Genomic DNA, 19,112 nt, shown 5'->3' with positions numbered 1-19,112 from the left:
CTATTTTAATATACTTATATGGAAAATTAAAAAAAATCTGTGATGCAAAGCTGAATTTCAGCATCATTGCCACAGTCTTTAGTGTCACATGATCCTTAATCATCCTAATACGCTGATTTATTATCAATGTTGAAAACAGTTGCGTAAATAATATTTTTTTGGAACATGTGATGCATTTTTCAGGAATCTTCGATGAATAAAAAGTTAAAAAGAACAACATTTGTTCCAAAATAAAAATATTTTCTAACAATATAAATCTTTATTTTAATTCAGCTTTGTATCACAAAAATAAATAGTATTTTAAAGTATGTTCAAATAGAAAAAATATATATTTTATATGTAATGTAATTTCACAATATTACTGCTTTTTATGTATTTTTGATCAAATAAAAGCAGGCTTGATGAGCATAAGAGACTTTTTCAATAACCATAAAAACATTAATGTTTCCAAACTTTTGACCAGTACTTTTCTTTGTAGTATTTGCCGTTATTGGGATAGTATATAGCAGTAGCTCTCAACTAAGTAGCCTCAACAAACTTCCAACAGGGCCTCAAAATGACCTTATATTCAACAATATTATTGACTAGTTATGCCAAGCTCTAAATTATTTTATCTGGTTGACATTGTGAGTGAGGGAGGGACTTTAAATATTGTTCTGGAAAATGGGTGACGTAGGGTTGAGATCCACTGGTATAGAAAAATGCCCATAAGGTTATTTGCTCCAACTAGTACAAGTACTTATAAAGAACCTCGTGATCTTTTGTTTTAACTTCCTTTATGGGGTTCAAGCCTAAGATTTTACATCTTGCATCAGATCTAGAGACTGTTACTCCATCATGAACAATCCTGGCTGCACTCTCAGTGCAAAATGATGAGTTTATTGAATTTTGACATCCAGAAAGTTTGCATATTTAGAGAAAACTTTCTAAAGTTTAACATACATAGTTTTTGTCGGTTGAAAAATTACAAGGGAATTACATTTTTAGATGTTTGGAAGTATTAAAAGAAATTCCTTGTGGTACAGTGCACACACCAGACAGTAAGTTCAAGGAAAATCCATAACTGCTGCAACAGCAGGGCCTTTAGAGAAATCAATGCCTCAGAATAATAACAACCATCCCATGTACGTCAGCGGTGACTCCACACAGATGTTTACAAAGAACCCCTCCCATCTGTTCAAAAGGCACTGTTTGAGTAATTACAGATTGTACCTTTACCGTGTGTCAAGTGTTACAGTATATAGTCACACACCCTGAGCTACATTACTAAAAGGCTGATATACTAGAGGAAACAATTATGTGCTGTACTATGCCTAGCTTTCCAGTCACCAACTGTGCTCCACTGCTTGTTATATGTTAGTTTATACATGAGTACTTTTCATACAAGAATGAAACATGCAGCAATCCACAACTCTGTCCGAAAATTAAAATCCCCGAATATTGTATCACTGTGTAAACAAGTATTACGTGATTGTCTTACTATAGAAAATAAAAATCAATGTAATATTGCAATAAATCCAAATAAATATAGTAGTGCTGTCAAATCGATTAATCGCATTTAACTTAAAAGTATGTTTTTATAATATGTGTGTTTATACATTTTAAATGTTATAAATGTATGTGTATATAAATATGAACACATACTAAATATTTTATGTTAGATGGGATTAATTGTGATTAATCGATCTGACAGCACTAATATATAGAGATTGTCCACAAGTACAAAATTTTAAGCATTGACTCAACTTGTAATAATAAAAAAAATACAAGAGGTGAGGGTCAATAAAAATGTTATAGATTAAGTATGGTTATAGTTTTTATGATTTCTGCCACTCTGACAGTGTTTATGAGACGATAAATAATTGGGAAAGCTTTCAAGAATAACATTTGCGTTTAAACATCACAGAATGGTCATAAATATCTTACAATCGTACAAAAAGTGGTTGAATCCCTTACAATGTGTATGAACAATTGTGAAGAGCACTCATTTGTCTACTGTTACTCGTAAGAGGCACAACATATTTTTTTAACCATCAGTTTAAAAAAATTATAAACTGAGAAAATATTTAAACAATGAATTAACTTGAGAAAACATGAACAAATAAATATTGCACAGACAGACCAAGTAATGGTCTTAAATCTGGACAGAGATAACTGTGAAGAGCACTCATTTGTCTACTGATTACTCATAAGTTATTTAAAAAAATTAAAATTATATATATATATATATATATATATATATATATATAATTGACAAACCATCAATAAATTAAAAGAAAAATCCAACTAATTAAGACTTATGTAAACAATAAATTAATTAAATAAATAGTCTAGATATTTATGTGACAGTGTAATAAGTGCTCACAGAAAAGAAAAAGAAAAATCATGTGACATGAGATATGTGATAAATTTGGCCCAAAAGTCCAAAAGCTTCAGAAGCTGTTCATAGGCCTGTGCTTATTTTTCACTCAAACTGAGACAACACAAATCACAAACATCATGGATGATTTGACAAACGAAAAGCCATTAGTGATGATTGATTTTTGGAGTGTTTGTGACTGTACGTTAACAAAATGATGCTCATCTTTACAGTCCAGGCCAAAACAAACTTCCTTCTTTCATTTCCATTTCATTTCATTCCACTCCACTTCTACTACTACAGTTGTAAAAACGGGAGCAGCAGAGGGTGAGACAAGGACAGAAAAGCCATTAAAGCGCCCTGGCACATGGCCTTAGGGATTAGAGGAGAGAAAGCTAAGGAAAATAGAGTATCGACCAGACTTGGGTCAAATACCTTTAGGAGTGAGTAAATCACAGGTTCGGCTAAAACCTTGTCTCATTTTCTTTGTGAAATGGATGAGTGAGAGCAATTCATCTGATACCGTCTGTTGCTGCAACGGAAGGTCTGTCTCATTAAAGTGACAGTCTCTTCAAATGCTAAGCGAAGCACGGAGACACGCTCTTCTTCCTTCGCTGTCACTCAACAAAATAATTCAAAGAAATGTTTGACCGGTTCTGACTCCAGCACCCACACAATCCTTCCTAAACACCCCTGTCCTAGTGCTTAAAAGACGCCTTTATCCAAAGGGATTTACGCCAGACCAATTGCAAAAACAGTCAGTTCCCCTTGAATAACTCCGGCTTAAGTGCTACGGTCAAGGGCGAAATAATGACAGAGCACAAATGTGATTTAAGTAACTCTTGGCTCATCTTCACTCCTGCTCCTACCAGAACCACTAGCATTCTGACAGCAGTTTGGCCTTTACGTTAGCAGTGTTAGCTCTTCAAAGAATATTACAGGTTCAGTAAAAGTTAAGCTCAATGGACAGTGTTTATTTTAATTTGCCCAGCCTTTTTCTTAAAAAAATTAAATAAAAAAATCTGGGTTACATTGAGGCATTTACAATGGAAGGGAATGGGGCAAATCTGTAAACGTTTGAAGTCGCAAAGAAGTGGAAGTAGCGACAGATTGTTTCTTCTGTATTGTGACGCACATTCGAGCGTAATGGATTTACGAAAAATAAAAAGGTTAGGGTCGGGGACTTTACCGGCTGTTTGTTGGATTTTGAGATGTGAGCGTTGCACTAAGTTTGGAAAGGTTAAGGTTCAAGCTGACTACATAACTAAAATCCTGGATACATCACCAGAAAGAAGTCTGTCATTTTAAAGTCCAGCCATGACATTTTGATTAAGTATTACAACGTATTACAAAGTATTACAAATATTATTATAAGTATTACAAATAAGGTCTATAACATGCATTTTGGAAAATAAACAGAATAAATTCCCCTGAACTGACAGGGGAAAAGCAGTTTGCATAATGGATAGGGAAATTAAACAATTTTAGCGTGATAAAATTGCTAACTAACCTTTTCTGTGTAAAATGATATTGTATTTTACAACGGTCACCATGACAAAGCAACACCATAAACCTTGAAACCCTCAAACAACTGTAAAAGAAATATGATTTAAACAACATTACAGCTCAAATAATATACAGATATACAGTTTCACATTCCTGCAATAATGGTCCCTATTTACCTATATTGAAGGCGTTTCACAGTAACCGTTTTAATATAAAATGAGGGCCAAGCCAATAATAATAATAAAAAATCTGTTATTTAACAAAATAACACATGCTGTCAATTGAGCTTAACTTGTACTAAATCCAGAATATTCCTTTAAATACGTTTTTTGATTAATGGGCAAGAAAAGTGGAAAACCCCAAACCTTTGAACGGTAGTGTAGTTGGAGCAGAATGTGAATTAATATATGAAGTCAGTGAATAATGTGTTTATATATAGTTATAGGGAGTTATCAAAAGTAAACAAAATAGTTAGGTTTAGGAATGTCAGAAATCTAAAAGCGGAGTTAAAAACCCACCAACTTCAAAATAAAGTACATAAACTACCAGTTTCTAGATACAACTTTACATTGCCTTCTTGAGATTCCACCATCCCGGACTCATTTGTACAGCAGGGGCAGGCGGCTGTTGTGGCAGTTGTTCCGGCTCAGTTTGCCCTCGCCTTGGTAGAGGTTGGAAGAATTGGAGAAGGACTGAGGCATGGATTGTTTGTCTGTTGCGGGGGAGTAGCCGGGGGGTTCCGCCTGAGAGGACGGGACGCTGTGGTTCTGGTTCTGATTCTGGACGGATGTGCGCCTGCGAGAACGCAAGGCCTGGCGTTCTGCTAGTTGATTCCGCAGCTCCGTCACTCTTTCTTCCTTCTGTACAAAAAGCAAACAAAAAAACATTCCAAATAAACTACAAAAACACATTATCTTGACTTTGAATGTGCCACATTTCAAACTTTACAAGTAATAATATAGCCATTATATATAATTATATTATATAGCCATTGATATACACTGATCAGGCATAACATGACAGGTGAAAAATGTCAAATAGAAATGGCTTCAGATGATTCAGTGAGACAGCAGTCCAAACTAATTCAAGTGGACTCAGGAAGTTTTGCAAACATGTTTGACCCATTCATAATTTAGAACATAATTTTAGCATCAAAATGTGTGCACAGCACTATTCAGTTACACAGTTTAACTTCTTGAACCTAATGCTGTTAAACTGAATAGGGTAAACATATATTTGGTAATCTACATTGAGACATTTTAGTGCACAGGATATTGATTTGAGTACAAAAAGTTGTTAATAAAAAGATTAATCTCACACAATAATATTTAATTTCATTATAAATTACAAAAGCGTTTAAATTAGGATGTACTTCATTAAATGCAAAAAGTCTGGCTGTGCTTAATGGGTACATGTTTGTTCCCATTAAGCTCACAACATGTTTTTTTTGGGGGGGAAATGTTTTTAAAAGAATAACGTTCAATGTGGATGAGCTTAAAGGGAGCACACTGAGCTTTATTGGAACAGCAAACCTTTTTCTAATTAATAGGCCTATTCATTTTTTTTCTTAAATATCCAAATATACAAACAAAGTGTTCGTCACTACAGCAGTAAATCCCCAGTAGACCCCCATTAACATAGCCCCTAGGCCTCGCATAGTTCGCACAGGGCCTCACATCCCTCTTGTGACAGCCACAGATCAATCAGGGTGTCCATGCTGACCCCTGTCCACCACCAAAAGCACTAACAATGAGCATCAGAACTGGACCACGGAGCAATGGAAGAAGGTGGCCTGGTCTGATGAATCTCGTTTTCTTTTACATCACGTGGATGGCCGGGTGCATCACTTACCTGGGGAACACATGGCACCAGGATGCACTATAGGAAGAAGGCAAGACGGCGGAGGCAGTGTGATGCTTTGGGCAATGTTCTGCTGAGAAACCTTGGGTCCTGCCATCCGTGTGGATGTTACTTTGACACCACCTACCTAAGCATTGTTGCAGACCATATACACCCTTTCATGGAAACGGCATTCCCTGGTGGCTGTGGCCTCTTACAGCAGGATAATGCGCTCTACCACAAAGCAAAAATGGTTCAAGTCTGATTTGAGGAGCACAATAATGAGGTTGAGGTGTTGACTTGGCCTTTAAATTCCCCAGATCTCAATCTAATCGAGCATCTGTGGGATGATGTGCTGAACAAACAAGTCAGATCCATGGAGGCCCCACCTCGCAACTCACAGAACTTACAGGAAAGAATCTGCTGCTAACATCTTGGTGCCAGATACCACAGCACACCTTCAGGGGTCTAGCAGAGTCCATGCCTCAATGGCTCAGGGCTGTTTTGGCAGCAAAAGGGCAACCAACACAATATTAGGTTTTGCCTGTCTTATTATATATATTTATAAAAACGTGTGTGTATTTATATATTTATATATATTTTTTATTTATTATTATTTATCATTCTTATTTTATTAATAATTATTCTGAAGGTCTTTTGTATATTAACATATAAAAGCATAATCTGGCCTTACTGAATGAACATGTGAAAGCACAGTCATGTGCACAGAAGGTCAAAGACAAGGACGTGCAGGATATCATTTCAATAATTCATTCTACCCTACGGATTTCTAGTGTGTTCATTTGTTAATCTATTATCGTGTTAATTAAGACGCAAGCTGTGTGCACATGAGGAGAAGAGGAAGTGACGGATGGAGAGAGAGAAGCACGTGCCTCTTGAATGATCTTCTGGAGTTCCCTGTTCTCGCGCTCCAGCTGTCGTGACTTCTCCTCATCATTGTTGTTGGTGGATGAGCCAGTTTTCAGCGTGTCCTGCTGCTCCGACTGCCATTCACCACGAGTGATCAAACGGCGTATCTGCAGAAGCGACAGTAATAATCAATAAAACACAGCAGGGAAAGATCACTGAATTTATGAAATATCACTGAAATCAATAGTTCATATTTTTATTGTGTAGGAGAGGACGGGGAATAAGTAAGGGATAATTTATAGCCAGCCAGTCACAACATAAATCACCCTGCGGTCCACCCACCCAATGGTTTTCTTAGTGATAAAGATCTGTTTTCTGTACATTACACGGTTACTTATCCAGTAAATCAATACATGGAAATGAAATGCTGATTCAAACTGAAATTATTTAACTTATGTGAGCGAGAAGGAGGCCACAAAGTAGGGTTATTATTAACAAAACATACTCGTTACTAACGTAACCTCGGTTCCTTAGATATGGAACGAGGACTATGTCATTCGTCTCAGTAAAGTCTTGTCTTATTTATATAAGACGAATGACGCAGTACTCGTGTAGTATCGCAAGGGAACTAAAATTATATTTGAAAATTATTATTTTTAATAATTGAAGCTGAAATAAAATATAAATATTACATGGAAAAATTAAAACAAGAATTGTTTCTTGACTACTAAAATTAGTAACTGGAAATAAAAAAATAAAAAAATTCAATAAAACAAATTATTTTAATAAATTAAAATAAAATAAAAAAATTTTTTCAAACTAAACAAACGTGTTGATGGAGTGGCGATGGACACCAGCTATTATCATATTTCTTTTACAACAACGGCGAAAGTCGTCAGTAGCCATTACAAAATCTTCCTCGAAATCACAAACGGAGATTTGCTGTCTCAGATGTTTCTCCGTCGCTCTGCATACGTCATCGTCCGTTGGTGACGCCCCTTTGGAAATGATTTGTCTTTGTCTATGAAGCTTTGCCAGACCATAACTCCGTTACTACTGAGAACGGTCTTGTTTTTATCAGACTAAATAAAAACTAAAACTGAAATAAAAATAATTTAAACTTAAAAAGTAATATTAATATACAGTCTTGTTCAAAATAATAGCAGTACAACGTGACTAACCAGAATAATCAAGGTTTTTAGTATATTTTTTATTGCTACGTGGCAAACAAGTTACCAGTAGGTTCAGTAGATTGTCAGAAAACAAACAAGACCCAGCATTCATGATATGCACGCTCTTAAGGCTGTGCAATTGGGCAATTAGTTGAAAGGGGTGTGTTCAAAAAAATAGCAGTGTCTACCTTTGACTGTACAAACTCAAAACTATTTTGTACAAACATTTTTTTTTTTCTGGGATTTAGCAATCCTGTGAATCACTAAACTAATATTTAGTTGTATGACCACAGTTTTTTAAAACTGCTTGACATCTGTGTGGCATGGAGTCAACCAACTTGTGGCACCTCTCAGCTGTTATTCCACTCCATGATTCTTTAACAACATTCCACAATTCATTCACATTTCTTGGTTTTGCTTCAGAAACAGCATTTTTGATATCACCCCACAAGTTCTCAATTGGATTAAGGTCTGGAGATTGGGCTGGCCACTCCATAACATTAATTTTGTTGGTTTGGAACCAAGACTTTGCCCGTTTACTAGTGTGTTTTGGGTCATTGTCTTGTTGAAACAACCGTTTCAAGGGCATGTCCTCTTCAGCATAGGGCAACATGACCTCTTCAAGTATTTTAACATATGCAAACTGATCCATGATCCCTGGTATGCGATAAATAGGCCCAACACCATAGTAGGAGAAACATGCTCAAATCATGATGCTTGCACCTCCATGCTTCACTGTCTTCACTGTGTACTGTGGCTTGAATTCAGAGTTTGGGGGTCGTCTCACAAACTGCCTGTGGCCCTTGGACCCAAAAAGAACAATTTTACTCTCATCAGTCCACAAAATGTTCCTCCATTTCTCTTTAGGCCAGTTGATGTGTTCTTTGGCAAATTGTAACCTCTTCTGCACATGCCTTTTTTTTAACAGAGGGACTTTGGGGGGGATTCTTGAAAATAGATTAGCTTCACACAGACGTCTTCTAACTGTCACAGTACTTACAGGTAACTCCAGACTGTCTTTGATCATCCTGGAGGTGATCATTGGCTGAGCCTTTGCCATTCTGGTTATTCTTCTATCCATTTTGATGGTTGTCTTCCGTTTTCTTCCACGTCTCTCTGGTTTTGCTCTCCATTTTAAGGCATTGGAGATCATTTTAGCTGAGCAGCCTATCATTTTTTGCACCTCTTTATAGGTTTTCCCCTCTCTAATCAACTTTTTAATCAAAGTACGCTGTTCTTCTGAACAATGTCTTGAACGACCCATTTTCCTCAGCTTTCAAATGCATGTTCAACAAGTGTTGGCTTCATCCTTAAATAGGGGCCACCTGATTCACACCTGTTTCTTCACAAAATTGATGACCTCAGTGATTGAATGCCACACTGCTATTTTTTTGAACACACCCCTTTCAACTAATTCAACTAATTGCCCAATTGCACAGCCTTAACAGCGTGCATATCATGAATGCTGGGTCTCATTTGTTTTCTGAGAATCTACTGAACCTACTGGTAACTTGTTTGCCATGTAGCAATAAAAAAAATACGAAAAACCTTGATTATTCTGGTTAGTCACATTGTACTGCTATTATTTTGAACAAGACTGTATATATATAGTACAGGCCAAAAGTTTGGACTCATTACTATTTGTAATGTTTTTGAAAGAAGTTTCTTCTGCTCATCAAGCCTGCATTTATTTGATCAAAAATACTTTTTTAATATTGTGATATATTATTACAATTTAAATATTTGGTTTTCAATGTATTATACTTTACATTATTATTTATTTCTGTGATGCAAAGCTGAATTTTCAGGATCGTTACTTCAGTCTTCAGTGTCACATGATCCTTCAGAAATCATTCTAATATTCAGATTTATTATGAGTGTTGGAAACAGTTCTGCTGCCTAATATATTTGATGAATAAAAGGTTCAGAAGAACTGCATTTATTCAAAATAAAAACATATTTTCAAATAATATAAATCTCCTTTACTATAATTTTTTTAAAAATCAATTTAACACATGCTTGCTGAATAAAATTATTGATTTATTTTTAAAAAAGAAAGAAAAAAATTACTGACCCCAAATTACTGACCAGTAGTGTAAATTGTTGTTACAAAAGATTTATATTTTTAAAACATTTGGTTCTTTTTTTTCTTCTTTTTATTCATCAAAGTATTATTAAAAAAAATCACAGGTTATGAAAAAATATTAAGCAGCAGAACTGTTTCCAACTTTGAAAATGAATCCTCATATTACACTTTTTGAAGGATCATGTGACACTGAAGACTGGAGATACTGATACTGAATGATACTCAAAATTCAGCTTAATGATCATTTAAAATGAATAAATGATCATTTAAAGTATAATACATTGAAAACCAATTATCTGAAACTGTAATAATATATCACAATATTACATTTGTTTCTGTATTTTTAATCAAATAAATGCAGGCTTGATGAGCAGTAATAGTAATGTGTCTTTAACTGAAATCTGCAACTATAATAACAAAAGCTAATTAAAATTTTTAATAAAAACTGTAATAGTATAATACTAAATTAAGTCAGAATCAAACTAAAAACTTGTTTGAATCAAGCATCCCGGAGCGCTGTGTAAAAATAGCACATAATACATACTCTAGGAGAGCATTCTTTTTAAAAAAACATTTTGTGTTGAAAACGAAACGTAACTTAACCTAATGCACGTATGCAGTGACAAAAAAAATGAAACCGTGTCAAGGGAGAGAACCGAAATCAGACAAAATGAGAATCTGTGTCCACCATAAAGACGAACCAGCGTGAATGTGGAAGTGATATAAAGCAGGGAATTATTGAAGTGCATGGACCTTGGGCACGAAGAGCACCACGAGAGTGATGTAGACTGAGAAAATGATGGCCAGAGAGGCGAATGCAAAGGAAGCGTCCTGCTGAGAGGAGAGGATCATGGTCACTGGAGCAGTAATCATGCACAGCACCTGGAGACAGACAGAAAGAAAGACAGAATAATGTTAATCATGTAAAGATATAACCGATTCAGTTTATAAAATCAGACATTTACGATTCAATATCTGTTATTTTGTAGGTAAAAGAAATTACATTAAATAAAACCACATCATAAAAAATAAAAAATCTTAGGTTATTTTGTATTTCCCCAAATCATAGTTTAAGCCTTTTGTGTAATTTTTGGGGGGTTATTGCTTAAAATGCATGTGCACTACCATATCCAGCTGCTTTAATTACTTCTAAATGTTTAATTTTTACTTCTAATATTTGTTAAATAAGCTTAAATGTTGGCAATATGAATTAAAAACCATATAAAATATGCTATACTGTAAAATGTGATCAAATAAAGGCAATATCCTGCAAGGCAGTGGTGGTGGCATGTATTTAAAAAAAGGTTTAGATGATTCAAATGAATCTATAGACATTAATTCATAAATGAAATAAAAAATAAATGAATCAACTATTCTGGTTTAAATCAACCTATTATGCTGGGTTAAATAAACAACCCAATTTGCTGGGTTAAATTAACCAAACATGTGTCCTATATTTACCCAGCCCTTGAGTTAAAAAACAAGTGTACACAAATGTGATTTAAAAAAAAAAAAACGGCTTTGCTGTCTAAACAAGACATTTGTGCACCAAAACATCACCACCACTAGAGGGCGTAAATTACCTGTAAGAAAAATTGTAATTGCTGATCAGACATAGTCCTGTGAATGAGAACTGAGAAACTAATGAGATAAAGGAGAATGAGAGGAAAACAAAAGAGAGAGAGCAAGGAGAGTTGATGAAAAACGAGAGGTCTTTTTGTCAAAACACTTGCAGCAGAGAGCAGAGAGCAGAGAAATGACAATTGAATACGATCACTGGAGATGTCATATGATATCTAGTGAACAGTGCAGAAAAATAGCCGGTATTTACCTTCACTGGCTTAGAATGACTCTACAGACAGATAACGGCGAGCAATTCCGACTGTCATGACTGTCTGGAGTCAAAACAACGTCCATAGCACCACTAAAGTCCATTTCCTCCCTGACCTCAACAGCACAGGAGCGATAAGAGCTATCAGTGCTACCGTTCAGTCACACAACACCGGCTGATGGAAACATCCACCAGAAGTAAACTGTTACGTTTTAGAGCTAAAAAAAAAAAAAAAATTTAGACAGATTTGTACATGCCCTGGCGACATTTACTGACTCGTTCTTGAATCTTGCATCACGGAAGAGTAAAAACATACAGTAATCTTTGCTTTCCATCAACAACTGTCAAGTTGCTTTAAAGGAGGCACGTTCCTGACACACTGCAGAAACATGGTGCAGCTCTGGGACTTAATCTGATCTTATGTAAAATGGGTGTAGGACTGACGTAAAGCATTACCAGCGGAGTGTTACTTGTTTCCTCATTAAGATGTTTTAGTCTGAGTTTGAGCAAATGGGTGCAATTATGCAAATCATCCTGCAAAGCACTTGGAGTTATTGCCGGAATCAAACTGTTTTCAAGCAGTTGAGCAATTCAGAGCGAAGCACAAAACAACAGTAATCAACACGTCTTTCAAAAAATGTGCTAAAAAAGGCTCGAACAACACAAGGCGACATGTCGATGTTGATAAAAATAAATACACTTTAATTTAGCATTACGTCAATAGCTATTGTTTTTGTTTTCACACTGAGTTAGCTTAGATCATTGTACATATTTAGTATAATATTATTGTATAAATTATATACATTCTATAAATAAATCATCAATACTCAGAATAAAAGACAAAAAGTATCTTGAATTAAACAACAAGTGTAAAATATTATCATTGGTGTCGAACTGCTGCTTGTTTACAGTGATGCGAGATTTGCTAGTGATAAAGGTCAAATCATGAAGGAGTAAGAAACTATGGAAGCTTGTTGAATAAAAAATGCAAGAAGTAATTGTGAATTAAAAAGTCAAATTCGGAGAAAAAAAAGTCCGCTCACAATTTTCTCACAAGTCAGAACTGCGAGATATAATGTTGCATTATTCAGCATTTAAAGCTATGGTAGGGATGGCCGATATATCATCTCTGTATTTTTGGGCTAAATGACGATGTATGGTATAATATCAGTAGGCTACTTTCTATATTTTTCTATTTGAATATATATATATATATATTTTATTTTTAAAAACTCCATTTAATTAAAAAGATATATTTTTATTTCTCATCCTGCCCAATATGTGCGACCAAGTGTAAGCTGTGCCAACAAACATTGTTCATACTGAAGGCTATGGGGAAAAAAACAAGTGTATGTAACCGTGTAGTTATGGCCTATTATTATTTGCAAAAAAGGGGTCAAATCACATCACATTCTAACACTGTATCATTACAATCTAAAAACAATCTTTAAATTCACTTAACTAATAATGTAAATAATTAAAAACAAAAGCACAGACTAATAATTATTAGGCTTTTGATGACCCTACAATAGTCACTTTATAGTCACTGCTATCATAAAAATACACTTACTTGAAGGTTCGAATTTCTACATATGGCGTTTATGTTCACCAACAACAACAAAAATCAAATATTAGACCAAAATGTATATTTGAGTCAGATTTACTGTGCTCCTATTCTACCGTGCTCCGTCTGTTTGGAAGAAGTGTTCACGGAAGTTTGTGCTTGAGAGGGCTCGCCCACTCCTGACAGCAAAATGGAAACATTTGCTTGACTTTCTAACATTTACAGATGAAGATTATGTCTGTAAAATATAAATTATGCACTGAGGAAATTATTGTATGTCACTTCAGCTTAAAGATTATTAATAGAATTATGTTTGCTCCCACCAGTTGCTGGTGGGTGAAATGATGGGATGATGACGAAAGCACATTAGCGCTAGCCCTCCTGGGACCCATTGAGAATGCATTGCAATGCCTGCAGTTCAAAACAAATTATTTGTATGAAGGTCTATAATATTCTCGGCAGGAGAGAAATCGCTCAAAAAGAGGTGGTACTCCACAGCACGTGACTTGACACTGATGGGACTATATATCCAGAGGCAGAACAGTTTAGAATAGTGATAGCTAGCGTAACTCTGTGGTTTATGTGATTGAAAAATCCATCTTTCGCACTTTGGTGATGCATTGCCCTATCGCCCCTAATGAAGAAACCGCCCTTGGTTCAGGTGGATTGTTCTCCCATTTTAAAGGGAATGGGAGATGACACTGAATGGTTTATCGCACGGTACGCCAAAACTCATCAAGAGAATAAGTACAACCCAAGTGTGCCACACGAGTCCTGAAAAGTGAAGCCAAAGCATCTCGTTCGCCCCCCAGTCCCTCATAGGTCATAAACCCCGCCCTCTTCATGAAATGTAATAAGTCATAGACAAACTAAACAATCAACTTACACTTCAAATGCCTTTTTTTCCAAAGATGGTTTCTGTCATTTTAGGCTGTTTTTATCATGCTGATTTTAGTTGAAGTGCTCTTTCTTTAAATATGTTTGGTTTTAGTTAGTTATTTGATGCTATAAAAATGTGTTATAGCATCAAATAACTACAACTATAAATACAGGGGTGTGATGTTATGATTGACAGCTTCTCCTCAGTAGTCACTGAGGCACCATTTTCAGGAACTTGGGGTGGAGATACTTTATGATGATGACAGATAACATATCAAATGTTTAAACAAAATTTATAATTTTAAGGGGAAAATATTAATTGATTTTAAATGTCATGGCATCAACACATCTCAAACAAGTTGGGAAAAGGCCATGTTTACCACTGTGTGTCATCCCCTCTTCTTTTGATAACAGTCTGCAAACGTCTGGGGACTGAGGAGACAAGTTGCTCAAGATTAGGAATAGGAATGTTGTCCCATTCTTGTCTAATACAGGCTTCTATCTGTTCAACTGTCTTGGGTCTTCTTTGTCGCATCTTCCTCTTAATGATGCACCAAATGTTTTCTATGGGCGAAAGATCTGGACTGCAGGGTGGCCATTTCAGTACATGGCTCATTCTTCTATGCAGCCAAGATGTTGTAATTGATGCAGAATGTGTGGTCTGTGGACTTTCCGTACCCACTGTCATCAGAGATGAAGCTTCTGAACTGAGCACTGATAACAACTTGGGTTGTCCTTGTCCTCTTTAGTCTGGATGACATGGCGTCCCAGTTTTCCAAAAAGAACTTCAAATATTGATTCCTCAGACTACCGAACAGTTTTCCACTTTGCCATAGTCCATTTTAAATAAGCTTGTTTCTAAATGAGCTTTTTTCTCTGAGAAACTCCTTTCTGATATTGCTCCACTATTTTTCACCACATCATTGAAGAAAATGGTGATCCTCTGCCTATCTTGACTTCTGAGAGACACTGCCACTCTGAGAGGCTCTTTTTATATCCAATCATGTTGCCCTCCAGCTGTTCCTTATATGTACATTTAACTTTAATTTCTACATTTGCATAATTGTTTATTTCACAATAGGTTTTTGATTAGGTCGGGAGTGTGGGCGGGACCTTGATATCTTGGCTCCAGTTTGCGCTCACTACAGCGCAGACTCGAGACCCAAGATTACAAGCGCCATATTTGGACACTGGCAGCTTCAGTTACTTAAATAGAAGAGAGTGAAGACGCATCATAACATCTTTTTTATAGTCTATGGTTACAACCTTTTTTTACCATGCGTCTGGTATAAGTGTTAAGCATAAGTGGATTCGGTGCAACTGCGCCATGTGCACCTGCTAAGTGCACCTGTGTCATGAGCTTTAGACAATGCACTCAGGTAATTAAAATAGGGCCTTTGTGTCAGTATACACTACCATTCAAAAGTCTGGGGTCTGTAAAATTTCTTAATGTTTCTGAAAGAAGTCCTTTTATGCTCACCAAGGCTGCATTTAGCTGTAAAAACAGTGAAATATTATTACAGTTAATAATAACTTTCATATTTGAATATATTTTAAATGTATTCCTGTGATGTCAAAGCTGAGTTTCCAGCATCAATTACTCCAGTCTTCAGTGTCACATGAAACATTTATTATTGTTAAATCAATGTTGATAACAGCTGAGCTGTGTAAAAGGCTTTTGAAAACTGTAATACGTTTTTTTCAGGATTCTTTGATCAAATAGAAAGTTCAAAAGAACAGCATTTATTTAAAACAGAAATCTTTTGTAACATTATAAATGTCTTTAATCTCACTTTTCAGTTTAATCAATTTCATGCATCCATGCTGAATAAAAGCATTCATTTCTGACCCCAAACTTTTAAACGGTAGTGCATATATATTACCTATGGTGTGCAAATGTATTTTGTGATTTGATTAACTTGACCTGTACTGGAACAGTGCTATTATCATCCTTCATTTTTGACTTCTAGCAGGTAAAGAGACATACTTCATAAGCAAACCATTTATTGTAATTCTAGAGTGCAGACAGATGGCATATGAAGTACGAGGGGGAGGCAAAGTCATCTGCTGGGTCTCAATTAATTTTCAAGGAGACGGGTGAACAACACAACACCAGCCCAGAAAATTCTACCGCCCTGGGCGACGGTTTCCACCATTGCTCATTAACAATTTGAATGAATTAACTTTGTCTTTTTGTCATACTTTTATAAAGGAGTCACATCATGGCTGTTAAACACAGTAAAACACAATATATAATAGTTAAACAGTTTTGACTGGAAGGGCACAGTATTCTTGCTACACACTGATACACATACGATATATGTAGCCATTCATTTCATATACATTATGAAAACAATCTCAGCTGTTTCACCCAGCTGTCAGCTACAGTTAGGATATGATATGCTGTGAAAATAGAAAATAGCCAGCAGTCAGACTTACAGCTACATTGTAGATGGCCATGCCGACCGCTCTGTGGTCATTAATCTTCTCGGTGGAAATGGACTTGGTCTCGTAGGCCAGAAAGATCCCCAGCAGCAGCAGAAGTCCCTTGTAGCCGTACACAACACCTGAAGGAGCAGGCATTACTTATAGTGAGTGCTCTTAAAGCTCAAAGGCTGGTTTAAGCTTTGGTTATCATGTGGAAACTGTAGGCTTTCTATTTCTGTGCCACTTGAAGTACATGCGATGGTTTTGAGTCAAGTAACATAAAAAAAACATAAATTGTACATTTGAACCAGTTATTTTAAAGGATTCTTTCAAACTGAGGCAAATTTGAAAAACACTTGACTGTAAAGGAGTTTTGGCAGTGAGATGCTGAGGTTGATGAACACCTTTGACACCTTCTACACTTCCATTCAAAAGTTTTGGGTCAGCAAGATGATCAAACATGACAGTGAAAGCATTTTAACTTATCAAATAATCCTCAAAGTATCACCGTTTCCACAAAAATATTAAGCAGTGCAACGTTTTTCAACATTGATAATAATAAATGTTTCTTGATCCTCAAGTCAGCATATTAGAATTATTTCTGAATGATCATGTGACACTAAAGAATGGAGTAATGATGCTGAAAATTCACAGGAATAAATTACATTTTAAAATATATTAAAACTGAAAGTATTTACATATATGTAATATGTCACAATATTACTGTTTTACAAAATGTTTTGATGTTTTCTAAAAAATCTTACCAAGCGCAAACCTTTCTATTTAACCTAGGAGAAAACAAAGCGATCGAGATTAACTAAAGTTGCATTTTACCTGAATAAAATATATATAAAATGGGTATTTTATAATTTGCAATAATTTTGAGTGATGTTAAGAATGAATGATTCTTGGCTTGAGTCGATTAGATTTCTCAAAGAGTTTGGGGTGCAATACTTAATGAATATTTGACCATTTAAATAATATTAAATGTTTTATGCATTATGGTACATATTTACAGTAATAAATCCTGGTGAAAACTAGCTCAATTCTCATGAAAGTAGTGCAAAAATGTCTGCTTCCAAAACTGTGACATGACCTGGGCATGTAAGTCAGATTCACCCTTGAAGACTATCTGAAAGATAGATGATCTCTGTCCAGTCTATATCTCCATATTTAAAAAGTTGTGGGGGAAAAAATAAAAACAAAAATAAATAGATAAATAAAAACCGTAAGAATGGAAAAGGAGAGAGAGAAGAGAGGGACTAATAAGTCACATTAGAGTTTAATCTCGTTTTGAGTTCAGGGAAGGTTTTTTTTTTCTCTGTAATATTATCTTCCTGTACAGTGTGAGAGAGTCAGGCTATGAGATCCAGACCTGGGCACTGACCCACAAAATTTAATTTTACACTGCGGCGCTCTGATAGGAAGTCAGGGCAAGAGAAAAAGTATGAGAAAATGAGATAGTGAGAGAGAGAGAGAGAGAGAGAGAGAGAGAGAGAGAGAGAGAGAGAGAGAGAGAGAGAGAGAGAGAGAGAGAGAGAGAGAGAGAGAGGGAAAGAATGAGTTGTGGAATAGTGAGAGGAATACAAAATAAACCAATGCAAAAAAAAAATAGCATATAATAAATTGTTAATTTAAATTTCGTAGATAGATTATATCAGAGATGCTACCAGATAATTAAATTCCTATATATATATATATATATATATATATATATATATATATATATATATATATATATATATATATATATATATCAGTGGTGAGCGTTTTACCGGATCTGCTGAGTGGAACTCCCCGCCACAATCATTCTCAATGATATAACGAAATTAAGTAGTTAAAAGGTACGGCGTATGGGCTTAGGATCCACTCAAAGACGCACAAAATACTGATGGGATGTCTGATTCTTTTCCGCGAACTCGTTCTTTTGGACAGTTTGTTTCACTGAACCAGTTCATTCATCAGTTTGTTTTATGTCCAATGAACATAATATCCTGGCGAATGAAAGTGCACGGTCCAACATTCAAATAAAGCCAAACGCGGATGTTATACGCGTCTAAAGTCTATAAAGCGAATAAGCTTGTGTCATTCAACAAACTGAAAATGACATTTCGCTCCTTCATTCAAGAAAATTCAGGGCTGTTGCTAGTGGTCTTTCTAAACTTGCTTTGCTTGAGAAAACAATTGAGAGAGAATTTTTGTAAATGCACATTTTTATTTGACTTAGTCAAGTTTTTCATCAAACACAATGTGTTTTTCCGCAGTTGAGATCTAGCACAATTTTTCACCTGGGCGTGCGATTCAATGACAGCTTTGAGAATGCAGAACAATGGCGACTCATAACAACAGAACAAAATAACTGTTGTAGATCTGCTTAGCGAAAACCTCCGTAACTGCCACAGATTATATAAAATTGTAAGAAGAAAAAAAGGGGGAAAAAAGCCTTTTGCAGTCATGTAATATTCTCCCAGTATAATCACTGGGACCGTTTCACATTTTGCATCACTCCGCTTGCGACGACTGTCTTTTTTTCTCTCACAAATACTACTATTATTGTGTCACAATGTAGTCATACGTTT

The 19,112-nt window shown here is 35.5% G+C and overlaps 1 protein-coding gene across 2 annotated transcripts in view; it reads right to left on the bottom strand.

Annotated features, from left to right (window-relative positions):
- Positions 1–2,283: 2,283 nt before the first annotated feature.
- The window catches only part of gabbr1a (gamma-aminobutyric acid (GABA) B receptor, 1a), an 84,691-nt gene continuing 67,862 nt past the window's right edge, over positions 2,284–19,112 (bottom strand). For both annotated transcript variants that reach the window (XM_067450353.1, XM_067450354.1), the window contains 4 exons: positions 16,546–16,673; positions 10,586–10,714; positions 6,598–6,741; positions 2,284–4,725 (listed from right to left, as the gene is read on the bottom strand). In XM_067450353.1, coding sequence (XP_067306454.1) covers positions 4,465–4,725; positions 6,598–6,741; positions 10,586–10,714; positions 16,546–16,673 — 662 coding nt within the window. In that variant the 3' untranslated portion in view covers positions 2,284–4,464. The remainder of the gene's footprint in view (positions 4,726–6,597; positions 6,742–10,585; positions 10,715–16,545; positions 16,674–19,112) is intronic.

Source organism: Pseudorasbora parva, chromosome 8, assembly GCF_024679245.1.
Source record: "Pseudorasbora parva isolate DD20220531a chromosome 8, ASM2467924v1, whole genome shotgun sequence".
NCBI lineage: Eukaryota > Metazoa > Chordata > Actinopteri > Cypriniformes > Gobionidae > Pseudorasbora > Pseudorasbora parva.
This window is presented reverse-complemented; position numbering and strand designations above follow the sequence as displayed.